Source organism: Chiloscyllium plagiosum, unplaced genomic scaffold (genome assembly GCF_037043375.1).
Source record: "Chiloscyllium plagiosum isolate Xiang-an unplaced genomic scaffold, Cpla_swu_hap1 HiC_scaffold_42, whole genome shotgun sequence".
Classification (NCBI taxonomy): Eukaryota; Metazoa; Chordata; class Chondrichthyes; order Orectolobiformes; family Hemiscylliidae; genus Chiloscyllium; species Chiloscyllium plagiosum.
This window is the reverse complement of record NW_028270180.1, coordinates 10,200,341-10,227,900: the sequence shown is the minus strand read 5'-3', so window position 1 is coordinate 10,227,900 and position 27,560 is coordinate 10,200,341. Positions and strand designations below refer to the sequence as shown.

Sequence of the window (27,560 nt, the reverse complement as noted above, 5' to 3'; positions counted from 1 at the left end):
TGATCAACAACAATGCCCTCTCTGTTCTAACCCCATTCCCCAGCACCTAGCCCATAGCCTTGTATACCTTGGCATCTAAAGCACCTACCTAAATATTCCTGAATGTTTCTGCCTCTCCCACCCTTACAGGAAGCGAGTTCCAGATTCCCACCACCCTCTGGGGGGAAAAGTTCTTCCTCACCTCCCCCTCTAAACCCCCAGCCCCTTCCCTTAAATCTATGTCCCTCGGGCATTGATCCCTCAGTCAAGGGGAAAAGGTGCACAGCATTTCAACTCCCCCTCCCACTCCACCGAGGATATGCAGGTCATTGGACTCATCCACCGCCAAACCACAACAACCCGACGGTCGGAGGAGGAGCGTCTTATCTTCCGACTGGGAACCCTCCAACCGCAGGGGATGAACTTGGACTTCACCAGTTTCTTCATCCCCCCTCCCCCCACCTTGTCTCAGCCGGATCCCTCCAGCCCAGCACCGCCTTCCTGACCTGCAGTCTTCTTCTTGACCTCTCCGCCTCCATCCTACTCCGACCTATCACCCTCACCTTGACCTCTTTCCACCTATCACATTTCCAACGCCCCTCCTCCAAGTCCCTCCTCCCTACCTTTTATCTTCTCCTGCTGAACACTCTCTGCTCATTCCTGAAGAAGGGCCTGTGCCCGAAACGTCGAATCTCCTGTTCCCTGGATGCTGCCTGACCTGCTGTGCTGTTCCAGCAATAAAGTTTCAACTTTGATCTCCAGCATCTGCAGACCTCACTTTCTCTCCGAAAAGGTTCATCCTGTCTGCCGCTCATACATTTTGTACGTCTCAATCATTTTATACCTGTCAGTCTCCTCTGCCCTAAGGAAACAACCCCAGTATGTCCAATCTCGCTTCATGACTGAAACTCTCCAGCGCAGGCAACACCCTGGTAGGTCTCCCTCTCACATCCCAAGGATAATGTGGATTGCGAAAACAGTGCACACACCACCCACCCCCTTCCCGTGACCACCTTCTGCCCCCAAGTGTAACAGAGCCTGAGGTGGCTCCATCGGTCTGTACAGCCACCTACACACTCAACGCTGAGAGTGGGTGAGTGTCATCCCCGTGATGATGATAATGACAATGTGAGAGGGGAGAGGAGGAGTGGGACGAACAGAACTCCATAACCGCCTCTGAACTCAAACTTCCAGCTCGCGACAGCCACCTGGGCACCCTCCCCCCACGGGGGCGGCGTGAGCAGGGTGGAATTCCAGGCCATCCCCGCCATTCTGAACCCCTCCTCCTGCCCGCCTGAGCATTTATAGGAAACGGCCTCATTGGGTGCCCCCTGAAAGGTGGGGGCAAGGGGCTGAAAAATTGCAGTCAGGGCAGAGGGAAGCTCATCTAGACAGACATACAGCTTCCCCTCAACACCCCTCACCCAACAAACCCGCAACAATAGAGGCAACATTCAGCTACATTTCTAATGGAAGTTACCCCATCAGCCCCCCGAACCAGATTAGGGTTTCTACATTCACTGTGTATCGCAGGAGCCAAACTGTCCTTGCTCCTTGCAGGCGGGGTTTTGTGCTTGACCTGCTGCTGTGACCAGTAGCAGTAGGCCGAAATCTCGCCAGTAGGCCGAAATCTCCCCAACGATCGCCTTCTGTCCTCAGCTATCAGTGGATTGATTAGGCAGCCTCAAGGGGCACTTATTGATGACGTTAACAAACAATGGAAATTCTAACCTTCACATCAAACTGTCAGACCAGCTGATTAATTGCGAGCTGAACTTGTTGCACAGTATAATAGCCCTTTCAGCTACTGCCTTGCGATGAGCATTTGGCCATTAAATAGCATAATGTAAAAATTAACAGCAAAAAAATGTCTGCGCAAAAAAGATGTGGCCTTAAATCATACAGTATAACAAATCGCATTTACATAGAGCCTTTGATATAGAAACATACAGCACAGAAACGGACCCTATGGTCCAACCAGTCCATGCCGACCATAATCCCAAACTAAACCAGCCCCACCTGCCTGCACGTGGCCCATATCCCTCCAAACCTCTCTTATTCATGTATTATCCAAATGTCTTTTAAACGTTGTTTCTGTACCCACATCCATTAATTCCTCAGGATGTTCATTCCAGATACAAACCATCCTCTGTGTAAATATGTTGCCCCTTACGTCTTTTTAAAATCTTTCTCCTCTCGCCTTAAAAACAAACTTGACACTGAGCCGCATATGTAGTCCCCAAAGAAGCAGGTTTTTAGTATGTTGTCGGTCAGGTTGTGCTGCTCAGGAATATTTACACAGTCTCCTGAGGTAAAGGATGGATTAATGCTATTTAAGAAGCATTGTCCTATAGCTTTATGTTACCGTGAGGCTGCAGAACACGCGTATGACATTGCATCACTTCCTGTGATGGTGTATACTGTGTCATATTTGCATATCATACAATCAGACCTAAGGCATATCCTAGGGAACATCTTAAAGAAGGACTATGAGATGAAATGGCTCAGAGGTTTGGTGGTGGGGGGGGGGGGGGGGGGGGGGGGGTGAGGGGTGTGTGGTGGTAGGCATGTGAGTGACTTCATCATCATTTGTTCATGAGATGTGATGTCACTGGCTAGACTACCATTCATGGCCCAGAGAGGGGTTAACTGTCACTAATATTCACAGGTAGGGTCACAGATTCCCTTCTCTAAAGGACACTATTGAACCAGATGGGCGTTGGTTGGCCTCAGTTGGTTGGATGGTGTTGCAAAGTGATGTTTAGTAGAGTGGGTTCAATTCCCACACTGGCTGGAGTTACGTCTCCTTCTCAACCTCCCCCTCACCTGAGGCATGGTGACCCTCGGATTAAGCCACCACCAGTTGTCTCTCTCTCTCTAATGAGGGAGCAGATCTAGTAAGACTTTGGTGGCTTCACCTTTTTTGTTAGTGAACCAGATGGATTTTTGTTTGCAACAGTTGATGTTGGTTACATGGTTGCCCCGAGACTAGCTTTCCATCCCAGATTTTTATTGAATTCAAGTGTCTGCGTTTGCCATGTCTGGGATTCGAACCCACATCCTCAGAAGATTAGCCTGAGTTCTGGGTGACTAGTCCAGTAGCGTGACCGCTACGCTAGCACCTCCCCCTGGCTGAATTCCAGAGTTGAGGGTATGGTCACCAATGCTGCCTCAGGATGCTCAGAGGCCCAACTGGAGGGAAAGGAAGATCCCAGAAGGTTGTGGCGATGCAGTAAGTTACAGAAAGAGGGAAAGGGTCAAGACCCTGGAAGGAATTGAAAAGAAGAATGCAAAAGTTGAGGCATTGCTTAAATGCAAATAAGGCACGGGGCACACAAGGATGGCGAACAGGACATGGTATGAGTTCAATAGGAAGGAACATAGGAGCAGGCATAGGCCACTCAGCCCTTCAAGCTTGCTGTGCTGTTCTAAATCATGGCTGATCATTACCATCATGTTACCACACTATCCCCATCTCCCTCGATGACATTTTTGTCACTGCCCCATTAGAGGCTGTGCCCTCCTGCTGCCAGTCACCTCCTTGACTCTCTACCCCTTTGACATTTACCTATCCTGATGTGTCAGAAAGTGTTGGAGAAACTCAGCAGGTCTGCGGAGAGAAAGAAGAACAGGGCTTCGGTTGGACGAAGAGCCAGGCTGGACTCGAAACATTAACTCTTGTTTCTCTCCCCACAGATGCTGCCAGAACTACTGAGTTTCACCAGCAATTTCTGTTTGTGTTTCCAATTTCCAGGGTCTGCAGTATTTTGCCTCTTCTTGCGGTTTGGAGTCAAATTGCGTCGTTGACCAAAAACAGAAATTGCTGGAAAAGCTCAGCAGGTCTGGCAGCAGCTGGTGGAGAGAAATCAGAGTTAGCGTTCCAGGACGAGTGACCCTTCCTCAGGACAGACTCTGACGTGACACCACCCACACCCTGCACCTTCTCCATGACTTTCGTTTGCCTGCGCCCCCATAACACTTCACCTTCACCATGGACATCCAGTTCCTGCGCACATCCATCGCCATGGCAAAGGCCTCCAAGCTCTCGGTTTCTTCCTCTCTCGCCGACCCAACCAGTACCCTTCCACCGACACACTCATGCAATTGGCAGAACTGGTCCTCACCCTCAACAATTTCTCCTTCACATCCTCCCACTTCCTTCAGACCAAAGGAGTAGCAATGGGCACCCGCATGGCCCCCAGCTATGCCTGTCTCTTTGTCGGGTACGTGGAATAGTCCACCTTCCACAGCTTCACCTGCACCATTCCCCACCTTTTCCTCTGCTACATTAATGACTGTATTGGTGCCACGTCGTGCTCTCACAAGGAGGTTGAACAGTTCATTGACTTCACGAACACCTTCCATCCTGACCTCAAGTTCACCTGGACCACCTTGGGTACCTCCCGCCCCTTCCTGGACTTCTCCATCTCCATCTCTGAGACCAACTTCACTCAGATATTTCCCCTCCCATGTGATCAACAATGCCTCGAGTGCACTTCCTCCACTTTTGCACCCCACCCCTCCAACCGCAACAAGGACAGAACCCCCCAGCCCACCCCCCAGTCCTCATCTTCCACCCCGTCATTCTCTCTTTACAGCACATCATCCTCTGCCACATCTGCCACCTTCAGTCAGACCCCACCACCAGAGATATATTTCCCTATCTGCATTCTGCAGAGATCATTCCCTCCCCGACTCCCTTGTTAGGTACATGCCAACAACCCCCCCCCCTCCCCCACAGACTCATCCTCCACACCCGGCACCTTCCCTTGCCACCACACGAGGTGTAAAACCTGCACCCACACCTTCCCACCTCACCTCCATCCATGGCCCCAAAAGATCTTTTCACATCTGGCAGAGATCTTCCTGCACATCCACCCACCTCATCTACTATGTCCCTTGCTCTCAATGTGGTCTTCTCTACATCGGGGTGACAGAACACCAACCTGTGGAGCATTTCAGGGAACATCTCCGGGACATACGCACCCAACAACCCCACTGCCCTGTGGCCGATCACTTCAACTCCATCTCCCACTCCCACAAGGGCCTGCAAGTCCTGGGCCTCCTACACCACCAAATCCTCTGATGCCTGGAGGAAGAATGCCTCATCTTCAACCTCAGGCCCCTTCAACCATATGGCATCAACATGGACTTCACCAGTTTCCTCATCTTCCCTCCCCCATCTCAGCCAGATCCAGCTCTCCACTCAGCACCATGCTCTTGACCTGTCCAACCTGTCTACCTTCCTTCCCACCTATCCACTCCACGTTCCCCACTGATCTATCACAATTAACCCCCACCTGCCTCCACCTATCTCCTTCCCAACTGCCTTTAACCCAACCCCACCCCCATCTATTTATCTCTCAGCCCACTTCCCCCTCCATATATTCGATGAAGGGCTTATGCCTGAAATATCAATTCTCCTTCTCCTTGGATGCTGCCTGACCGGCTGTGCTTTTCCAGCACCACACATTTCAACTCTGACTCTCCAGCATCTGTAGTCCTTACTGTCTTTCAGAACAGACTTGACTACTAGATGTAAGTTTGCTCACTGAGCTGGAAGGTTTATTTTCAGACGTTTCGTCACCATACTAGGTAATGTCATCAGTGAGCCTCTGGTGAAGCATTGATAGTATGGCCCACTTTTTATTTGTGTGCTTAGGTTTCCTTGGGTTGGTGATGTCATTTCCTGTGGTAATGATTTCCTGTTCTTTTTCTCAGGGGGTGGTAAATTGGATCCAGTCAATGTGTTTGTTGATAGAGTTCCAGTTGGAATGCCATGTTTCTAGGATTTCTCCCATGTGTCTCCTTTTGGCTTGTCCTAGGATGGATGTGTTGTCCCAGTTGAACTGTTGACACCACTTTGACTGGGACAACTCATCCATCCGAGGACAAGCCAAATAGAGACATGTGCGAGAATTCCTAGAAGCATGGCACTCCAACTGGAACTCTATCAACAAACACATTGACTTGGACCCTGTTTACCACCCCCTGAGAAAAAGAACAGGAAATGATATCACCACAGGAAATGACATCACCAACCCAAAGAAACCTAAATGCATAAATAGAAAGCAGGCCATACCACCAGTGCTTCACCGGAGGCTCACTGAAGATGTTACCCAGTATGGTGACGAAACATCTGAAAATGAACCTTGCAGCTCAGCGAGCAAATTTACATCCAGAACCTCAACCTGAGCTACAAATCTTCTCAAAACTCAATAAGACTTTGATTACTGTGTTAAGGATGCTTGGTGAGACCACTTTTGGAAAACTGCATTCAATTCTGGTCTCCTCGCTATAGGAAGGATTTTGTAAAACTTGAAGGGTTCGGAATAGATTTGCAGGGATGTTGCCAAGGTTGGAGGGTTTGAGCTACAGGGAGAGGCTGAATAGGCTGGGGCTGTTTTCCCTGGAGTGTCAGAGGCTGAGGGGTGACCTTCTTGAGGTTCATAAAATCACGAGGAGCATGAATAGGATAAATAGACAAGGTTGTTTCCCTGGGGTGGGTGAGTCCAAAACTAGAGGGCAGAGGCTTAGGGTGAGAGGGGAAAGATATAAAAGGGACCTGAGGGGCAACCTTTTTCATGCAGAGGATGATAAGGGTACGGACTGAGCTGCCAAAGGAAGTGGTGGAGGCTGGTACAATTACAGCATTTAAAAGGCATCTGGCTGGGTATGTGAATAGGAAGAGTCTGGAGGGATAGGAGCCAAATGCTGACAAATGGGGCCAAATTTATTTAGGGTTCGCATGGATAAGTTGGACTGAAGGGTCTGTTTCCATGCTGTAAAGCTGTCTGATTGGAAGGACATTAGCTGTAGATGTTGAATAGCTCAAAAGAAATGGACACATTGGACTTGAAAAGAGAGGGAAACCAGACAACCAGGCACAAACAGAAGGTCACTGTTTGCATGGTATGCCCTTCAAGACAAAAAGATTTCATCTCTGTCGATGTTTTACAGAGGCTGAACTCGAGCAAGGACTACAGAAGGACCTCGAGGGCAAAATGTTCAAATAGATTTAGTGCGAAAGTTTATTTTCTCTCTCTTGCTCGGTCTCTCTTGAAAAAGGGGTGTAGGAACCCAGTGAAAGGAGCACTGTCTGTCCCTGATATTTGTGGCTGATGAATGGGGGCCCTGCGTTCAGTGGTGTTACCAAATGTTAAACAGGGCCATCTGAGTTTGATTTAGTCCTTTGAAGGGGTGTTGGTCAGGGGTGGGTGGGGGCGCGGTGGGGTGGTGGTGGCATTATTACTGAGTACCTGTATTAGATTACACAGCCCCAAGTCCCCTCCTCTGGGCTACAAGAAGCCTATGGAAATTGGTGCCAGTGCGGAAGGCTTTGATTTCTTATCAGATGAAGGGGAAGGAGTGATGGGGGGGGGGGGGGAATTGGAGAGAGGGAGTCCTTCGCAATGTGGCGCGCCGGATAAATTATTCCCAACCGTTCCGAGAGAAAAGGAAAGGGAGCGGAAGGGGATTGGTCAGTGCCTTCAGTTTTGGGAGGCGCTACCTCAGAACCCAAGCTGGGTTGGCTGAAAGGTCCACAACCTTTCCCCTCTGGAATTCTGCCTTTTGACCCAGGGCATCATTAATCACGATGTGTCAAATGACAATCATTCATCATGCAAGTGACAGGATGTGGAAACAGCAACCCAAAAGCTCAAATCACCAGAGTGTTAACAGAGGCCACACTCAGATTTTCACGGCTGCTGGGCAGATTACTCTGCTGCCTACTTTCAAAATAAAAGGCGCATTATTGAATTCTCCCCCTTCCGTCTGGCTTTTGAAACCTCCTCAGTTTTTGTTTCCAGATTCTTTAGTTCAGTTTGCACCTTTTCCTAATTCCCTCCCACCTCGGTAAGGATTTATCCTGCGGCTGCCCAGTTTGGCAACTGTCAGTGGGCGTTTAGTATCTCCCTCACTCAATTGTTCACCCGATCTGAGTTGAACTTCGACGGTCTCCTGCCTTTCTCTCTTTTAAGATGCTCCCTCAAATCAATGTGGACTAAGTCAGCTCTTTCATAAGAGCTCAGACTCAGTTTTGTCCTGATCTTTTTTTTAATCTGCTTGGAGGATATGGCCGTCATAGAACATAGAAGAATACAGCGCAGTACAGGCCCTTCGGCCCTCAATGTTGCGCCGATCCAAGCCCACCTAACCTACACTAGCCCACTATCCTCCATATGCCTATCCAATGCCCGCTTAAATGCCCATAATGAGGGAGAGTCCACCACTGCTACTGGCAGGGCATTCCATGAACTCACGACTCGCTGAGTAAAGAATCTACCCCTAACATCTGTCCTATACCTACCCCCCCCCCTTAATTTAAAGCTATGCCCCCTTGTAATAGCTGACTCCATACGTGGAAAAAGATTCTCACTGTCGACCCTATCTAAACCCCTAATCATCTTATACACCTCTATCAAGTCACCCCTAAACCTTCTTTTCTCCAATGAAAACAACCCCAAGTGCCTCAGCCTTTCCTCATACGATCTTTCTACCATACCAGGCAACATCCTGGTAAACCTCCTCTGCACCCGTTCCAGTGCCTCCACATCCTTCCTATAGTATGGCGACCAAAACTGCACACAATACTGGCTAGCTAGCAGATCATTGCTATCCAGTTCTGAAGAAGAATCAGCTAGACTCGAAACGTTAACTTGTTCTGTCTTCACTGTGATCTCCAGGACTTTTTGTTTCTATTACAGATTCAGTCATCTGCAGTAGTTTGCTCCTTATTTATTGCCCATCCCTAGTTGTCCAGAGGAGGTTTAACCAAGGATGGCAGTATTTATGTGGAGAGAGAAAAACACCGAGTTAACATTTCAACCCTGATGTGTCTCTTCTTCATAGTTTTGCAATCGTCAACGTTAACTCTGTTCCTGTCTCCAGAGCTGTGTCCAGATACTCCATTCCTCATAGACACAACCAGACCTGCTGAGTGTCTCCAGCAATTTCTGTCTTTATGCCTGATTTCCAGCGTCCGTAACATTTGACTTTTATAAAAGCGAGCCACGTTGCTATGGGTCTGGAGTCACCTGTAGGCCAGACTGGGTAAGGACGGCAGTTTCCTTCCCTAAAGGACATTGGGGAACCAGATGGGTTTTTGCAACAGTTGCAATTAAGCTACCACTTCATTTAATTCCAGACTTTTTGTTTTAAAAGTTGAATTTAAATTGCACCATCTGCCCAGGTGAGATTTGAGCCCAGGTCCCTTGAATGTTATTGGGTGTGGGGGGTGAGGGATTCAGAATTTTGTGCCGAACAGTATATGGGCAGCTATTTCAATGCAGTGAGGTTACACTGAAACCTAAATGGTTGTCCGTGGTAGCTGGAACCAGTGATGTGATTGGCTCCAATGGTGAGTTTGCACCTGTGCAGCTGATGTCACTGTATTCTGTGCGTGATGATGTCAGCACCAGTACATGGGCAGGCTGCCCAGCTTTAGAGAATCAGTCCTTGAAAGAGCCCACCCCACCCTTTCCTGTCCCAGTGGTTTTCTCTCATGTTTTCCCCCAGTGTTTCCGGGAGTGGGGAACTCGGTCGCCTGTACCAGGCGCCCACCCCACTCTGCCCCGTCTCCCCTGCAGCAACATTGTGCTGCTCCCAGTCATGTTAGTGTGCACACTGTGATCCAATAGAATTCCTACAGTACGGAAACAAGTCATTTGGCCTAAGTCCACACCGAGCCTCTGCAGACTATCCCACCCAGACCCGTACCCTAGTACTCTACATTTCCCCCTGACTAATGCACCTAACCTACACATCCCTGAACATTATGGGTAATTTAGTATGGCCAATCCACCTAACTACACATCTTTGGACTGTGGGACAAAACTGGAGCACCCAAAGAAAACCCATGCAGACGCGGGGAGAATGTGCTAACTCCACACAGAGATAGTCACCTGAGGCTGGAATCGAACCTGGGTCCCTGCGCTGTGAGGCAGCAGTGCTAACCATCGAGCCTCAGCATCACCCCTCTTCTTTCAAGCGATCCGACAACCATGTTAAACAATCCCTGATTTGGAAACTGAAATAAAAACAGAATCTAGGTAACTGACGAAAGGTCAATGAAAACTGAGTAAATCAAGATAATATTGATGCGTCTCAGTCCCTGCAGTGCTAAAAATCTCTCCGTTCCAAGCCCCAGTGTGTCCTGCTAATTTTGTTTTCTTATTAGCATATCCTATTCAATGCGCTATGCAGCAAGCTCTGGAGAAACTCAACAGGTCTAAGCAGCATCCGTGCAGTGAGAAAGTTAATGTTTTGAGTCCAGTTTGACTCCACTTCAGTTCTGAAGAGGAGCCATGCAACACTAACCCTGTTTTTCTCTCCACAGATGCTGTCACAGACTTGCTGAGTTTCTCTACCGCTCTTTTTTGTGTTTGTTTCAAATATCTGACACACACACACACAATATCTTGCTTTGGTTCATCTCTGGATCACAGGCAGCTGAATAAGTCGTATTAGCCCTGTGAATCCTGGTCTTTCCTTTTATTGGGGGTGCCCCTTTACTGGTGTTTACGATGCCCGGTGCAGCATGGGCGACAGTTGTCCATGGTAATGGGTTCCTGAGCTTAGCCAAGGATGTTCACTTAAGAAGGCTTCATTCAGTAAGACTGCGGTAGGTCGCTACAGAGTTCTCAATCACTTCCTGCCCCCTCGCATGTGGCAGCACAGATGTTTATCAGCTGTGCAAGGCTGAGGGATTTGTCCCTGTTTCAATGTTTGCAACAGCTTTGTCTGACAGGCCTATTACTTTCCATTCAACCTCTGTAAATTCAATCAACATTCCCAACGTGACAAAGCGGCCTGGCTAATATAAACCATTTGAAGTTTATTTCAACGTCGGAGCTAATTAAATTTCCTCCTTTCTCACTGCTAATCTGTTAACAAATTTCCTTACACACCACTGCATTGATTTCCGCACACCTTCTTAAATTCACACCGACTCACGCGATGTTTGATTTTTGGGTGCGTCATTCCAGACGGTTCCCCTTCACAGGCGATGGGAATGAGGGTGGCATTTTGTGGCTTTTGGGTGTGGTGTTGGCCAGTGCACAGCATGATCCCATCACCCTTTAGATTAGATTCCCTACAGTGTGGAAACAGGCCCTTCGGCCCAACAAGTCCACACCGACCCTCTGAAGAGTAATCCACCCAGACCCATTTCCCTCTGACCATTGCACCTCACACTATGGACAATTTAGCATGGCCAATTCACCAGCACATTTTGGACTGTGGGAGGAAACTGGAGCACCCGGATGTACTTTACAACAGACCTCCCCTGACTTGGGGCAACCAGATAGGTTTTCTAGGGTCATGTGGCCTTTGATTCTTGCCATCTTTGACGAGTGGAATTGCCCACAGTGAGGAGCGCAAGCAGATAATCTCTCTTCACAAAGTCATATAGCACAGCTAACTGCATACAGTTCTGGTCGCCCTGCTATAGGAAGGATGTTATTAAATTGGAGAGGGTGCAGGAAAGATTTACAGCTATGTTACTGAGACTGGACGGAGTTATGGGGATAGACTGGGACATTTTTCCCTGAAACTTTGGAGGTAACCTTGCAGGTAACCTCTTACGCTCATGAGAGACATCGATAAGGTGAATAGCAAAGGTCTTTTTTCCCAGGGTAGGGGTGTCCAGATCTAGACATAATAGGTTTAAGGTGAGAGGGATTGAAAAGGGACCTGAGGGGCATCTTCTTCATGCAGAGGATGGTGTGCATGTGACAAGGAAGTGGTAGAGGTGGGAACAATTACACCGTTTAAAAGACATTTGGACGTATGCATGAATAGGAAAGGTTTAGATGGATATGGGCCATCTGCAAGCAAATGGGACTAGTTCAGTTGAGGAACTGGATAGGGCTGGACTGAAGGGTCTGTTTGCATGTTGTCTGACTGAGTTTCCAGACTGGAAGCCGATATAGGCGAGTGAGTAGGGGGGTAGACTGGTGCGGATACAAGTTAGGGGGTAGGCTGCAGTGGATCCCACATGATACCTCGCATGATTCAGTCTGCTCCATCAGTGCGCTGAAGCATCCCAGTTAAACTAGAGCAAAAGGACAAGGGTGGAGAAGCTGAAGGCTACCTTCCCTCTCAAGCGCTTTTTAAACTTAGAACAAGGGAATCTGGTCAAATCGTGTTCCGCTGACAATCAGGATTGAGGAGGGTTATAAGCTGTGAGACCATGGCAGCTCAGTGCCACATCTCTGAAATCAATTAGGAAAATGATCATTACAGTCATATTAGCAGCACTTTGTGATTAAATGTGAAGTCCTGACGTATGGAGTGTCTATAAATCAGGTTATTCAGTACATGTGGGAGCACTACTTTAAGTTGCAGTGTTAAACTCAGTGTGATCCCAGGTCACTCTGTATTGATTGGACCATCATTGTGAGGCCGGTTAATATGATGTGACTCAGTTTCTTGTCTCTTTACATTTTATGCCCTCTCTTCTGTCACTTTCCACATAGTGATGTCTCAGAACCACAGAACCAATTTCACGTGTTGCAGCCCTTACCCTGTTCACATGTGTTCAGGCACTGGGGTGTCCGTTCTTTAAGGTCTCACAGATATCAGGACAACAAGCGATAGGGTTAGGGCCAACCCGTCCAGGTCCTATCCAAATTATCCCCTGGGCCAGCAACAAGCACCTGCATTGATGCAGCGCCATGTGGTCCCAAGGGGTGATTGTCGAACCAAACTTGATACTGAGCCAAGTATTAGGACACACGTGACTGAAAGCTTGATCGAGGAGCTAGGCTGCACGGAACTGGAATGAAAGGGAGGTTTTAGAGAGGGATTTGCAAAGTTTGCAGATGGAAGCGAAGCCATCAGTGAGGAGAACGATTACAAATCGCTGGTGAAGGTGGGCCAAAGACAGAGGAAGGTCATGGGACTGGAGGAGTTTAGAGAAATAGGGGAGGGTGGGATGTTTGCTCACACCGGCGAGGGTGTTAAAAAACAAGGCCAGTGGGGCAGAGTCTGACCTAGGGTATGGCGACAGTAATCTGGATAGATTTATTGGAGATTCGGGGGGGGGCTCTTGCAACTGTAGTATCACAACCTCTGAGCTAGGAGACCTGGGTTCAAGCCCCACCTGTTCCAGAGATGTGTAATTATCTCTCTGAACAGGTTGATTAGAGAATATCTAAAATGCTAATCCGAGAAAGGACTCTTGTGGTGCATGCCTCTGAGCTAGCAGACTATATTGAAAGTCCCGAATGGGTTCTTTAGGTCTGATCAAAATGATTACAAGAGTAAGCGTGAGCTTTGATGTGAAACAAATTTATTAGCTTAAACTACTTAATATGTATATCAAAGACTTATACAAATGAGTGAATATGGGCTTAAACTACACAATATGCTGACAGAGTGTAGGCCCGACAAGGAAGGTTGTCTCAGCACATTTATTGGCAACGAATGAATAAACGAATGAATAATAACAATGGGTTTCTGTCCATCGGGGACCCTGCTTTGCAATGGCTGGTCTGGAGGACTCCGGATTGAGGTGAAGTCAATGAGATGGGCAATTTCCCTGATATTAGTGCTGTTCTCAATCTAAGACCACGTGCTGTATCACCATTCCACTGGGGGCGGCACGGTGGCTCAGTGGTTAGCACTGCTGCCTCACAGCACCAGGGTCCCATGTTCGATTCCAGCCTCGGGCAACTGTTTGTGTGGAGTTTGCACATTCTCCTCGTGTCTGCGTGGGTTTCCTCAGGTCAGGTGGTTGGCCATGCTAAATTGCCCACAGTGTTAGGTGCATTAGTCAGGGGTAAATGTAGGGGAATGGGGCTGGGTGTCGGTGTAGACTTGTTGGGCCGAAGGGCCTGTTTCCACACTGTAGGGAATCTAATCTACTTTCAGTACTTCCGTTGACAGGAAAACAGCTCCAGGAGGCTCCGAGTGAGGATCAAATAGGACAATTCTCACGGACAGTTTAGAGTCACTTGGTCACCTCTCTGTCAAGACATGCTGGGTTTCCATTTGGCCTGTTTTCCACGTACTTTCCTATTTTATTTCAATTGCTAGTTGTAATATCCGATTTACCCCTAACGCTCTGGGTTGAAGGTATCATTTTTAATTCTACCACAAGCAAACCTTGACTATTTGACTGTAAAGGCATCACATCGAAGCTTGTGCATACACATATAACTTACTGTGTCTCCAATGTCTGGGCACCATCTTGAAAAACCCCCCAAGACTCCTCATTCTCTGCAGCCCAGAAGCGTCCACACCCTCATGGTTTTGTCATCTCTCTTGGCCTCGCCACATCCACTCGCAATCCCCAGCCCGTTATAGTAAGTTATATGTGTATGCACATGCTTCGATGTGATGCCTTTACAGGTCCATCCATAAAAACAGACCTCAGCGATCTGTAGAGCTATCCTGAGCCACGCCTTTAGAGAAGAGAGTAGGGTAACTATAAAAATAATCACTAAGGTGACTCATCTCCCTTTCTAGTTTGTATATTTTCTCCTTCCCCCACCTCACAGTGGGAAGGTTCCTCTTCTTCAAACTGTGGTTTAAAGAGCTGGTTGAATGTGGATTAAATAAAGTCTCTGGTTTAGAGTGCCAGTTAATGTGTGGATTTAATAAAGACCTGGTTTGGAGTGTTGGTTATGTGTGGACTTAAAATGGATCCCATGTTCGAGTGCTAGTTATGTATAGGTTTATTATAACCTTGGTTTAAAGTGCTGGTTATTAGTGGGTTAAGTAAAGACCGAGGTTCAGAGCGCATGTTATATGTGAGTTTAATATAACCCTGGTTTAAAGTGCTGGTTATATGTGGGTTTAGTATAACCTTGGTTTAGACTGCTAGTTATGGGTGGGTTTAGTATCATCCTAGTTTAGCGTGCTGGTTATGGGTTGGTTTAGTATCATCCTGGTTTAGAGTGCTGGTTGTGTTAGAGTTAGTTTAACCCTGGTTAGAATACTGGTTATGGGTGGTTTTAGTATAACCCTGGTTGAGAGTGCTGGTTATGGGTGGTTTTAGTATAACCTTGGTTTAGACTGCTGATTATGGATGGGTTTATTGTATGAATGTAAGACAGCCATATTGTGGATACAGTGATGGATCCCCTTGTGCAAACAGTTTTATTGCATTCCACAAAATGAGAGAAAGGGCCCTGTGTGGAAATATGATCCTGCTAATCGCACACAGATTGCGATCTCCATTGTCAGAGGCTGGACCTCCTCCTAAAGCCAAATTGGAATTCACTGCATTTCCAGTTGTTGTGAGCAGGACAAGAGGCCTATCCAAGCTTTACACTGAAGGATCAGAGTTTAAAACGCAGACAGTATGAACCAGCACAGAGCAGGGTGTGTCATGTTGACACCTGTTTCGTGGGGCCTCTATCATCCATTGGCTTTTCTTTTGGAAGCGAACAGAGCAACAGTGTGTCCAAAAATAGTCAGCAGCAACTGCACAGTTTGTGTCCCCGGGATTTATGTCTTTTGACCAGCTGAGGAAGACTAATGCTCTCATCCTTGTTTTAAAATCCTTCCGTGACTGCCTTCCACCCCCACCCCCATCTCTCCCAATCCAGTCCCTCCCTGTCTCTGTAACGTCCTCAAGTCCCATAACACTTCCAGTTCTGGCCTCGTGTGAATCCTTGGTTTCCATAGAATCCTGACAGTGTGGAATCAGACCAATTGGCCCAACAGGTCCACGCTGACCCTCCTAAGAGCATCCAACCCAGACCCATCCCCCTACCCCGTACTTCCCATGGCTAACGCACCTAACCTACACCTCCCTGGACACTATGGGCAATTTAGTATGGCCAAATCACCTAACCTGTACATCTTTGAACTGTGGGAGGAAACCGAAGCATCCGGAGGAAACCCACACAGACACGGGGAGAATGTGCAAACTCCACACAGTCAGTCGCCTATGGCTGGAATCGAACCCAAGGCCCTGTGAGACAGCAGTGCTAACCACTGAGCCATTCTGCTACCCATCAAGTGCCTGGGCCCTAAGTTGATGAGTTCCATCATCTGCCTCACCATCCCCCTTTCTATTTCTCTCTCCGTCCTTCTTTAAACAATTCTCACAGCTACTTTCTTTAACCATTTTGTTCAATGGTTCTAAGATCTCTGTCGTGACAAATATTGGCTGGCTATATATTTCTACAACATGCCTTGGAATCTTTTAATATGTTAAAGGGCGCTATTTGGTCATTAAGAGGAAACATTGCTTCCTGTCTATGCCCCTCATCATTTTATTAACATGTGGTTGGCATGTGATTGCCCTCTGGGCATGAAGGGATGAGTAATAAATGCTGACCTGGCCAGTGATGTCCTCATCCCCTGAAAGAATGAGAAAAAGAATTCTGATAGTTAATATCTATCCAAAGTTCAGGAGCGTAGAGAAACACACCTCAAAACTGTGGTAAGCCCTTTTCAGCACTTCAGTTTTCCTCCTTCCTGTTATCAAACGTGTCACTTCCTAACAGAGAGACGGGCCTTTCTGTTCAAAATGGTAAGCGTTGAGGAGACAGAATTCCTGTTGGAAACCCTTCTGCCTCTTGTATCTTGCAGGAACGCCAGTGAACCGGATTCCCATCATGGCGAAGCAGGTGTTGGATTTGTACATGTTGTATAAGCTCGTCACAGAGAAGGGCGGACTGGTGGAAGTTATCAATAAGAAGATTTGGCGGGAAATCACCAAAGGCCTCAACTTACCTACCTCAATCACCAGTGCAGCCTTTACACTCAGGACCCAGTAAGTAGCAGCCACTGTGTTTGGCCATAACCACGTCAGGAACGATCACCTCTCAGGGGATTTTCGGCTCCGTGTCAGATGAACTCCCCTCTGTCACCTCCCAACCAAAAGACACAGTCACCAGCCACATCTACCAAAGGGTGGGAAGGGCATAGATATAAGAAGCGCAGGATTGCATTAGCTCTATGTTCACTTTGTTAAACCTTCATCATCTCGGGTCAAAGTCTTTAAAATTTCTGCCCCCCTCCTCCTAAAGATATGGAATTCTTGAATGGATTTATGGATTCCAATTGTATCACATGTTCCAGGTTTAATTCTTGACATCTCTGTTGATCAGGTATCTGTGTAGAATTTATACAGTATAGTTGTCTGTTACTGTCTCTGATCACCTGAAGTTCTGTTTCTGATGTAGTTTCACCCTCCTCATGTTTGTGTTCGACACAAAAATGTCTAATAGCATTAAAAAGATAAATGTTAATGTTGCACCTGAACACACAGAGCATTCTTAATAAGGTAGATAAATTAATGTCGCAAATAGCTGTTACGATATGATTGTGAGTACAGACTCATGGTTACAGTGTGACCAAGAATGGGATTTGAATATTTAAGGATATTCAATATGTAGGAAGGACAGGCCGAAAGAAAAGGAGATGAGGTGGCTGTTTTGGTCAAAGATGTAATCAGCACAGAAGGGATGTTAAGCCAGGATCTCTCGATGTGGAATCAGTCTGGGTGATGCTGAGGAACAACATGGGGGTGGAATACATCACTGGGAGTTCTCTCTCAGCCTCCAAAAAGGGATGACATTAAATGGGCAACTAAAGAAGTGGGTATCATACAGTCATCAATAGTGGTTTTAATATCGATACAGTCTGAGCAAACACATCAGTAAGAATCTTTTGCAGATTAATTCTTGGTGAACACACAAGATTTATTTTAAGACAGGTGTATTGAGGAACCAACTCAGGAACAGGCTATCCTAGATTTGATATAGTGCAATGAGAAGGGGTTAATTACTGTTCTTGTTGTGCAGGGTCATTTAGGGAAGAGTGACCTTAACGTGATAAAATTCGTCATTGGGACGGAATGTGAACTGAGTCAATCTGAAACTAGAATGCTCAATTTAATCGAAGGAAGGTGCAAAGTTATGTGGTGTGAGTTGGCTGAGAATTGACGAGCAGACAGAATGTAAGACTAAGCATTAATATTCAAATCCTCTCTGACCGCAGGTGCCAAATAACTGGACAACTACTAACATTGTCACATTATTTAAAAAGGGAGGCAGGGATAGACTAGGAAATTACAGGCCAGTTGGTCTAACCTTGGTGGTGGGGGCACATTATTAGAAAGAATTCTGTGGAACAGAATACATCTACCTTTGGAGAGATATAGATTAATGAGGGATAGTCCACGTGGATTTGTTAAGGGAGGGTTGTGTTTGACCAGATGTTTTGAGGAGGGAACCAGGAGGGTTATTGAGGATCATTTGATGTGGTCTACAGAGGAACCTCGATTACCCAAATGACACGGTGGGATGTATTTTGTTTGGTTAATTGAATGCCGGATAACATAGTTAGCCAAGCATCGGGACCTTGTGATCTTGTTCAGATAAACCGAAGTTCGGATAATTGAATGCCAGATAATTGAATGCCGGATAACATAGTTAGCCAAGCACCGGGACCTTGCGATCTTGTTCAGATAAACTGAAATTCGGATAATCGAATGCCAGATAATCGAGGTTCCTCTGTACATGGAGTTAAACATGGCTAAGGTCCCTCACAGCAGACAGGCCAATGGGATCCAAGGTAAAGTGGCATGTTGGATCCAAAATTGGCAGGGGAGGGGGTAGAAGCAGAGGGTGATGGTCGAGGGAAGTGTCTGTGACTGGAAGCCTGTTTCCAGTGGCATTTTGCAGGGCCCCTGCTATTTATCATGCGCATGATTCCAACTTAAACACAGAGGGAATGATTGAGAAGTTTGTGGATGACTCAAAAGTTGATAGGGAGGTAACTAGTAAGGAGGATAACCTGTAAACTACAGGAGGATAACGACAGACTGGTCACCTGGGCAGAGTGCGGCAATTGGAATTCAACCTGGAAAGGTGTGAGGTAGTGCGCTTGGGGAGGGGTGACAAGGTGAGGGGCGATATTGTGTTCGGTAGGACCCTGATGATCAGAAGGATGCTGGTGTGCGTGTCCACAGTTTCCTGAAGGTAGAGAAGTTGGTCAAGAAAGCACGCAGGATGGTTGACTTCATTTGCCACGGCACAGAACCGAAGATCGAGGAGGTGAGGCTGGAACTGTATACAACACTGGTTCTACCACAACTGGAGGATTGCATGCAGCTCTGGTCGCCACACCTCGGAAGGATGTGATTGCCCTCGAGGGGGTGCAAAGGGGTTTTACTGGGATGCTGCCTGGGCTGGAGGGTCTGAGCTATGAGGAAAGACTGGGATTATATTCCTTGGAACAGCGAAGGCTGAGACAGGACTTGGTAGAGTGTTTAAAATTATGAGGGGCATAGTTAGAATGGATAAGAAGGCACTTTCTCCAGTAGTCGAGAGGTCAGTGACCAGAGGGCATAGGTTTAAGGTAAGAGGCCAAGAGGAGAGTCAAGGAGAAGTTTTTTCACCCAAAGGGAGGTGGCAGTCTGGAACTCACTGCCTCAAAAAGTGATTGGAGTCAGAAACTCTTCTACTATTTCAAGAGTATTTCCATATTCACTCATAGTGAATGTACTCATACGGTACATACTTTTGACTGACAAGGTGCGCTTTTTTTATCACTGCTGAGAAGCCATTTAAACAATAGCACTCACAGTGTCTCTTGGACATCCAGCTCGAAGTGAAGAGTAGGGCGAAGAAGAATTGTCAATGGGACGGAATGTGAGAGGACAAGACAATGGCCGCGGGTTTTTCCCCACTTACACCCAGACCCGTGTTAGCCTTGCTTTTCTTCAAAGCTGCTTCTTGTGTCTCTCAAGAAACTGTCTGGCTGTGGGAGGGGTCAGTACATTTTCAAAGTTGAAACTTTATTGCTGGAACAGCACAGCAGGTCAGGCAGCATCCAGGGAACAGGAGATTTGACGTTTCGGGCACAGGCCCTTCTTCAGGAATCCTGAAGAAGGGCCTGTGCCCGAAACGTCAAATCTCCTGTTCCCTGGATGCTGCCTGACCTGCTGTGCTGTTCCAGCAATAAAGTTTCAACTTTGATCTCCAGCATCTGCAGACCTCACTTTCTCCTCAGTACATTTTCAGCCCATCTACTGGGTCGATGGACCAACCAGCCAGACCTCAGCTGCTATTTCCAAACATGTCATGTGGCTGAGGGGGTTTGAACGTGGGTAAGAGGCGAGGAGATGGTGAACAGAGACCAGGAAAAAAAACCTTGCTCTTTTCACTGAGAGGGTGGGAGACTGCAGACTCAGAGTGTATGTCCACATTTACAATGGGTTTGGCAGGGCAAGGAACAGGTAAAGGGGGCAGAAGAGGAAGCGTCAACCAGTGTTTCTGTCTTGCATGTCACATACATCCAATTGGGTCACTGTCTTGAGGTGAGAACAGTGCGGTGAAAATCTGTTTTCACCGCTGTATTTAACCCTGAGACTCAACCACGGGGGGGATCTCACAGAGACTTATAACATTCTAACGGGACTAGACAGGATAGATGCAGGGAGGAAGTTCCCGATGGTGAGTGCGTCCAGAACCAGGGGTCACAGTCTGTGGATTCAGGGTGGGCCATTTAGAACCGAGATGAGGAGACATTTCTCCACCCAGAGAGCAGTTAGCCTGTGGAATTCATTACCACAGGAAGTAGTTGATGCCAAAACATTGAATGTATTCAAGAGGCATCTAGATATAGCACATGGGGAGAATGGGATCAGAGGTTATGGGGAGAAAGCAGGATTAAGATATTGAGTTGGACAATCAGCCGTGATTGTGATAAATGATAGAGCAGGCTCAAAGGGCCGAATGGCCTCCTTCTGCTCCTATCTTCTGCATTTCGATGTTTACAGCCATACCCCAATGAAAACCCCTATTTATGGCACTTGTAATAAAGCCTTGAGTTGACAAATATTGTTGGCACACTCACTGAGATTTGCTGTTCCTGTGCATTCTCTGTATGCATTCCCCTCTCCAGGTCGGTTTTGTGGTGCCTTGGGCGTTGAGGGCAAGGCGCCCATTTATTGCCCATCCAGAATTGCCCTGAATGGTAGATGGGGCCACTTTAGATGAACCAACCATATTGGAGGTATTAATATTAGCATCCTGCCTCCACTATCTGCGTTAGCAAGCTGTTTGGGAAGAAGAGGGATCATCGCTTCCCAAATGCAGTGTCACAGTCGCCCAGAGTACAGAGAGCCGTGTAACACACACCCCTTGTCCTCCTGCAGATACATGAAATACCTCTACCCATATGAATGTGAAAAGCAATCACTCAGTTCACCCACAGAGCTCCAGGCAGCGATTGACAGCAACAGGCGTGAGGGCAGAAGACCCAGCTACAGCTCGGCTCTCTTTGGCTATTCACCATGTTCGGCGACCCCCCTTCTGTCCCCGGCCAAGGTCCATCTGTCGTCCCTGAATGTTCCCACCTCCAATGGAATCCACCTCTCTCCAGGGCAGCTCATCAAAAAAGGTAAGTGGCGTTTCATGAGGAGCCACGTTGAGGTTGTACAGGGCATTGGTGAGGCATCTTTTTAAGCACCTTGTCCAGTTCTGGTCGCCCTCCTAGAGGAAGGATATCATTAAATTAGAGAGACTTACCAGGATGCTGCTGGGAATGGAAGGTTTGACTTATGAAAAAAGGCTCTGGGACGGTTATCACTGGAGTGTAGGAGGTTGGGACATGACCGTATACAGGTTTATAAAATCATGAAGGGTATCGATGGTAAATGTCTATTGGGGTGAGGGATTTCAAAACTAGGGGCACATTTTTAAGGTGAGAGGAGAGAAATTTTAAAAAGATGTGTGAGGCAAATTTCTTTTTCACATTGAGGGTGGTTTGCGTGTGTACTGAACTTCCTGAGGAAGTGGTGGATGTGGGTACAATTACAAAGTTTAAAAGACATTTGCGTAAGTGTATGAATAGGAAAGGTTTGGAGGGCTATGGACCAGGTACAGGCAGGTGGGCCTGGTTTAGTTTGGGATTATGTTCGGCACGGACTGGTTGGACCGAGGGGTCGGTTTTTGTGCTGTATGACTCTGTGAGTCTTCCTGCATTTGCTGCATTGGACACCACATTTGGGAGCCTCCCCTCCCCCTCCCAATCTCCCTTACCTCCTCCATGCCTACAACCCAAGCTTTTCCAATTCTGGCATCTGACAAGTCTACACAGTTCCCCAATACGCCGTCCCTTAGCCATAAAACCCACTAAGTCTCTGTTTCTTCACCTCACCCTCCTCCTTTAACCCTCTTCTTAAAACCCTCCAAACATTGCTTCATCTATCTCGAAACGTCCTCACGTGGCTTCATGTCAAAATCTTGTCAGATTTCACCTCCAGTGATCCACAGTAGAAACAAAGAAAATTTGTAGCAACACAACGATATTAAACATGCTCCAGGCAGTCCCTGATTTGCAAACATTTGACTTATGAACATTCATACTTACAAACAAGATCTCACATTAATATTAATTTCAAAGATCTGACATGCTTGCACTTATGAACAGCTATTTTATACAAAATTCTGTTCCAACTTGTGTACAAGTCAACTTGCAAGCATACTCAGTATTAGAATCTGTTTGTAATCTGGGAACTGCCAGTATCAACATGTAAGGTGTTGTTATTAGATGGGCAATAGTGAATCTTTACAGAAATAGTTTTATAGAAATGTTTATGTTTCCCCCTGAATTTGGTCATTTGGGGAGTCAAAGAATGTTTTAGGTCCTCTTTGAGTTGAGTTGACGATTTGGATGGATCACATCTGGTGAACTTGTGAGAGATCACATTACTCTTCAGTGGTCCCTGTAGCGTGGATCTTTGACTGGGCCTCTATTGATTCGATGAGACAGAATTAGATCCGAAGATGTGCAGGTCAAGTGAATTGGCCATGCTAAATTACCCATCGTGTTCAGGGATGTGTACTTTAGGTTCATTAGTCAGGGGTAAATGTAGAGTAATAGGGGAATGGGTTTGAGTGGGATACTCTTCAGAGAGTCAGTATAAACTTGTTGGGCTGAAGGGTCTGTTTCCACACTGTAGGGATTCTAAGCAAATTCTTCTAAGCAAATCTTTAGCAACCGTGTTATCCTCCAATCCTCTCTCTGAGTCATGAGGAGAGAGAATCTCCTCCATCTTAGTCCAACTTGGAATTAGCAATGATTACAGAAAGATAGAATCTGCATTTACATAACGCCTTTCACAATTTCAGATTGTACTTTACAGCTAATGACACATCCTTTAAGATGTAGCGACTGATGCAAGCTAAGGAAAATAGCAATTTAATTACAGCTAGCTCCTCCACAACCTCTTTTTTTGATCCCAACTGAGGACATGCCATTCTTTGAAATAGGGGCATGGAATTATTTATGTCCACTCGGAGATGCGGAGATGTACACCACGGAAACAGACCCTTTGGTCCAACTCGTCCATGCCGAGCAGATATCTGAAATTAATCTAGTCCCATTTGCCAGCACTTGGCCCATATCCCTCTTAAACCCTTTTTATTCATATACTCATCCAGATGCTTTTTAAATATTGTAATTGTACCAGCCTCCATCACTTCCTCTGGCAGCTCATTTCATACATGCATCACCCTCTGAGTGAAAAAGTTGCCCCTCAGGTCCCTTTTAAGTTTTTTCCCCTCTCACCTTAAACCTATGCCCTCTAGTTCTGGGCACCCTCTCCCCAGGGAAAAACCTTGCCTATATCCCCTATCCATGCCCCTCATGTTATTATAAACCTCTATAAAGTCTCCCCTCAGCCTCCTTGAGGACTCAGTTTAACATCTCACCTGAAAGATGGTGCCTCTGATATTTAGGCATTCCTTCATTTCAGCACTGAGACATCAACTGGAACTTTGCACTCAGGTCTCTGCCATGGAACCTGATCTCGTAAACTTCAAATTCAAAGGCAAGTGCCAGACTAGTGCTGGCGAACAGCAATGAAGTTGTTGCTACAAAACCAGGTGAAACTAGGAGAGGAGGGCATGGCCTCAAAATTAGGGGGAGTAGATTTAGGACTGAATTGAGAAGGAACTTCTTCACCCAGAGGGTTGTGAATCTGTGGAATTCCCTTGCCCAGTGAAGTAGTCGACGCTACTTCAGTAAATGTTTTTAAAGCTAAGGTAGATTTTGTTTTGAACAGTAAAGGAGTTAAGGGTTACAGTGAGAGGGCGGGTAGGTGGAGCTGAGTCCATGAAAAGATCAGCCATGAGTTTATTGAATGGCAGAGGAAGCAGGAGGGGGCAGATGGCCTACTCCTGCTCCTGTTTCTCATGTTCTTATGTAGGCATGTAGCTACTGGCTTGCAGGCTGTTGGAATGTGATCAGTGCTAAAGCTCTCTGGTCCTGTCCTGTCCAGATGCAGCATTGTGACCACTCAATGTCAGTCATTCCAGTCATCATTGCCTGCTGTTCCCTTTAGGTGTGCGACTCTACTGATGGTTCATGGAACCTGCTGCCCTCAGCGATCTGCACGACCTTTATCTCTATCGGAATAAAATGCATGTTTTTCACAAAAGAGCATGAAGGAATGTATCTTCTGCTGTGGCAATGTTTGGAATGTGTCCATTGACCCTTTGAGGTGAAAGGGCTGGTATATTGTTCATCAGTGTCCCTGGAGGTTTGTGGTGTGTCGAGTGTGTGGTGCTGGAAAAGCACAGTAGGTCAGGCAGCAACCGAGGAGTAGGAGAATTGATGTTTCAGGCATAAGCCTTCATGAGGGCTTCATCGGATGCTGCCTGACCTGCTGTGCTTTTCCAGCACCGTACTCTCAACTCTGATCTCCAGTGTCTGCAGTCCTCACTTCCACCCAGTTTGTGCTACGGTTTACACAGGTCTGGCTACATTTTCACGATCAATAAGATCGAGGTGAAATAAGAGCAACAGAGGGTCACGGTTAGTACTGAACCAAACAGACTGCAGCCTTCCAGATAATACAGACTGAACTAATCAGAGCAGAGAGCTCTATACAACAATGAGCCAATCAGACCAATGCACCCTGGCTAGTATTAAACCAATCCGACTGGAGAATTCCAAATGTTACTGACTCAGTCAAACTAGAGGATTCCAGGTGTATAAAATTAACTAATCAGTTTCTGGGTGATATTGACTTATACCAGAATAACAGCTCCCAAATAGTAATGAGCCAATAAGACTGAAGGATCCCAAGTGATAATGAGTAACTTGATGGGAAGAACCCTTAGTCATAATGGCCCAGTGAGATTGGAGAATTCATGTTGATAATGAGCCAATTTGACTGGAGGATTTCAGTTGATAATGAGCCAATCAGACTGGAGGATCCTAATGGATAATGAGCCATGAAGATTCCATTTGATATTGAGCCAGTCAGACTGGAGGTTTCTGGGTGATAATGAGCTTATCAGACAGGTGAATTCTAGGTGATAAGGAACCAATCAGACGCTAGGTGCTATTGAGCCAATCAGACTGGAGAATTGTAGAGGTACTGAGCCGTATGCCGTATGGTATATGGTAGCAGAGGGGATATTAGAGGTAGAGTCCACTATTTGCCACAGGTTCCAATCCCACTCCATGGTAGGTTTTCAGCAGACTGCCTGCTGCAGAGACCAGACGGAGTTGGCCGGGGTCAGAGAGAACAGCTGTGGTGGAGCCTCTTTCTCTGGTTTTCCAATGGATGGGAGAGCTGCGTGAAAATTCTCCAAGAACGCTGAATGCATACTGCCGCAAACCCCACTTGCTGCCCCCCCCCTCCATGTGGAGTAAACACCCAGCAATCCCAGGAATTACCCTCATGGCCATGAAAATCCTCCTGACTTTCCCCCTGACCTCACTGGCTGTTTTGGTTCCTGCTGTGAGCATATTTTTCATACCTGGTCCAATTGGGTTAGGAAAGTGCTTGCAGATCAATTACAGCTGTACGTTTCTTTGATCTTCCCAATAATCCCCTTAATCCTTCCTTTTACTTCCTATTTATCTTCTGCTCTTTCAGAACCTTTCTTATCTGATAAAATGCATTGGTCCACTCCTCCCCGAGACTGAAGTCTGTAACAGAACAGGAATCATCCATTAAATTTCTTTATGAAAATAGGACAGTGCACAGCAGCAGGCCGTCCAGCCCATCAAGTCTGCATTGCTTCTTCAGAGCAGTCCACCTTGAAAAATGGCACCTGCTCTTTCTGATTATTCTTGGAGTTTACTTCCTTCGAGTATCGATCTCAACCCCTTGTCTGAAAGCCACAATGGATTCTACTAGCACCTCTCTGTCATGGCAGCTCAATGTGTGAAATAGTTTTCCCTACGTCACTTCAACACACCTTAAATCGGTTCCCTCAGCTCAAAGCCATTGATAACAAGGACCCATTCCACTTGAATCATTCATGATTTAAAAATGTTCCATTTAAACGCTTCCTTGCTTTATCTGCTCAAAGAAAGGTAATTGTAGGTGCCCCCTGTATACTGATTTATGCTTATTTCAGAGACTGCCAATGCCTCAGGGAGAATTTAGTCACAAAGTCATAGGCACAGAAACCGACCCTTATGCCCAACCAGTCTGTGACGAACATAATCCCGGAATAAACAAGTCCTTCCTACCTGCCTGCTCCGAGCCCATATCCTTCCAAACCGTTTTCCTTATGTACTTATCCAAATGTCTTCTAAACATTGTACCCACGTCCGCCACTTAGAGTCATAGAGATGTACAGCATGGAAACAGACCCTTCGGTCCAACCTGTACATGCCGACCAGATATCCCAACCCAATCTAGTCCCACCTGCCAGCACCCGGCCCATATCCCTCCAAACCCTTCCTATTCATATACCCATCAAAATGCCTCTTAAAGTTGCAATTGTACCAGCCTCCACCACTTCCTCTGACAGCTCATTCCATACACGTACCACCCTCTGCGTGAAAATGTTGCCCCTTAGGTCTCTTTTATATCTTTCCCTTCTCATCCTAAACCTATGCCCTCTAGTTCTGGACTCCCTGACCCCAGGGAAAATATTTTGCCTATTTACCCTATCTATGCCCCTCATAATTTTGTAAACCTCTATAAGGTCACCCCTCAGCCTCCGACACTCCAGGGAAAACAGCCCCAGCCTGTTCAGCCTCTCCCTACAGCTCAAATCTTCCAACCCTGGCAACATCCTTGTAAACCTTTTCTGGACCCTTTCAAGTTTCACAACATCTTTCCGACAGGAAGGAGACCAGAATTGCACGCAATATTCCAACAGTGGCGGAATCAATGTCCTGTACAGCCGTAACATGACCTCCCAACTCCTGTACTCAATACTCTGACCAATAAAGGAAAGCATAACAAATGCCTTCTTCACTATCCTATCCACCTGCGACTCCATTTTCAGGGAGCTACGAACCTGCACTCCAAGGTCTCCTTGTTCAGCAACACTCCCTAGGACCTTACCATTAAGTCCTGCTAAGATTTGCTTTCCCAAAGTGCAGCACCTTGCATTTACCTGAATTAAACTCCATCTGTCACTTCTCAGCCCATTGGCCCATCTGGTCCAGATCCTGTTGTGATCTGAGGTAACCCTCTTCACTGTCCACTACACCTCCAATTTTGGTGTCATCTGCAAACTTACTAACTGTACCTCTTATGCTCGCATCCAAATCATTTTTGTAAATGACAAAAAGTAGAGGACCCAGCACTGATCCTTGTGGCACTCCACTGGTCACAGGCCTCCAGTCTGAAAAAC

The 27,560-nt window shown here is 46.8% G+C and overlaps 1 protein-coding gene across 4 annotated transcripts in view; it reads left to right on the top strand.

Annotated features, from left to right (window-relative positions):
• The window catches only part of LOC122542481 (AT-rich interactive domain-containing protein 3A-like), a 210,247-nt gene that overhangs the window by 160,516 nt on the left and 22,171 nt on the right, over positions 1 to 27,560 (top strand). For all 4 annotated transcript variants that reach the window (XM_043680239.2, XM_087982120.1, XM_043680238.2 and 1 more), the window contains 2 exons: positions 16,528 to 16,711; positions 21,104 to 21,348. In XM_043680239.2, the coding sequence (XP_043536174.1) occupies positions 16,528 to 16,711; positions 21,104 to 21,348 (429 nt within the window). The remainder of the gene's footprint in view (positions 1 to 16,527; positions 16,712 to 21,103; positions 21,349 to 27,560) is intronic.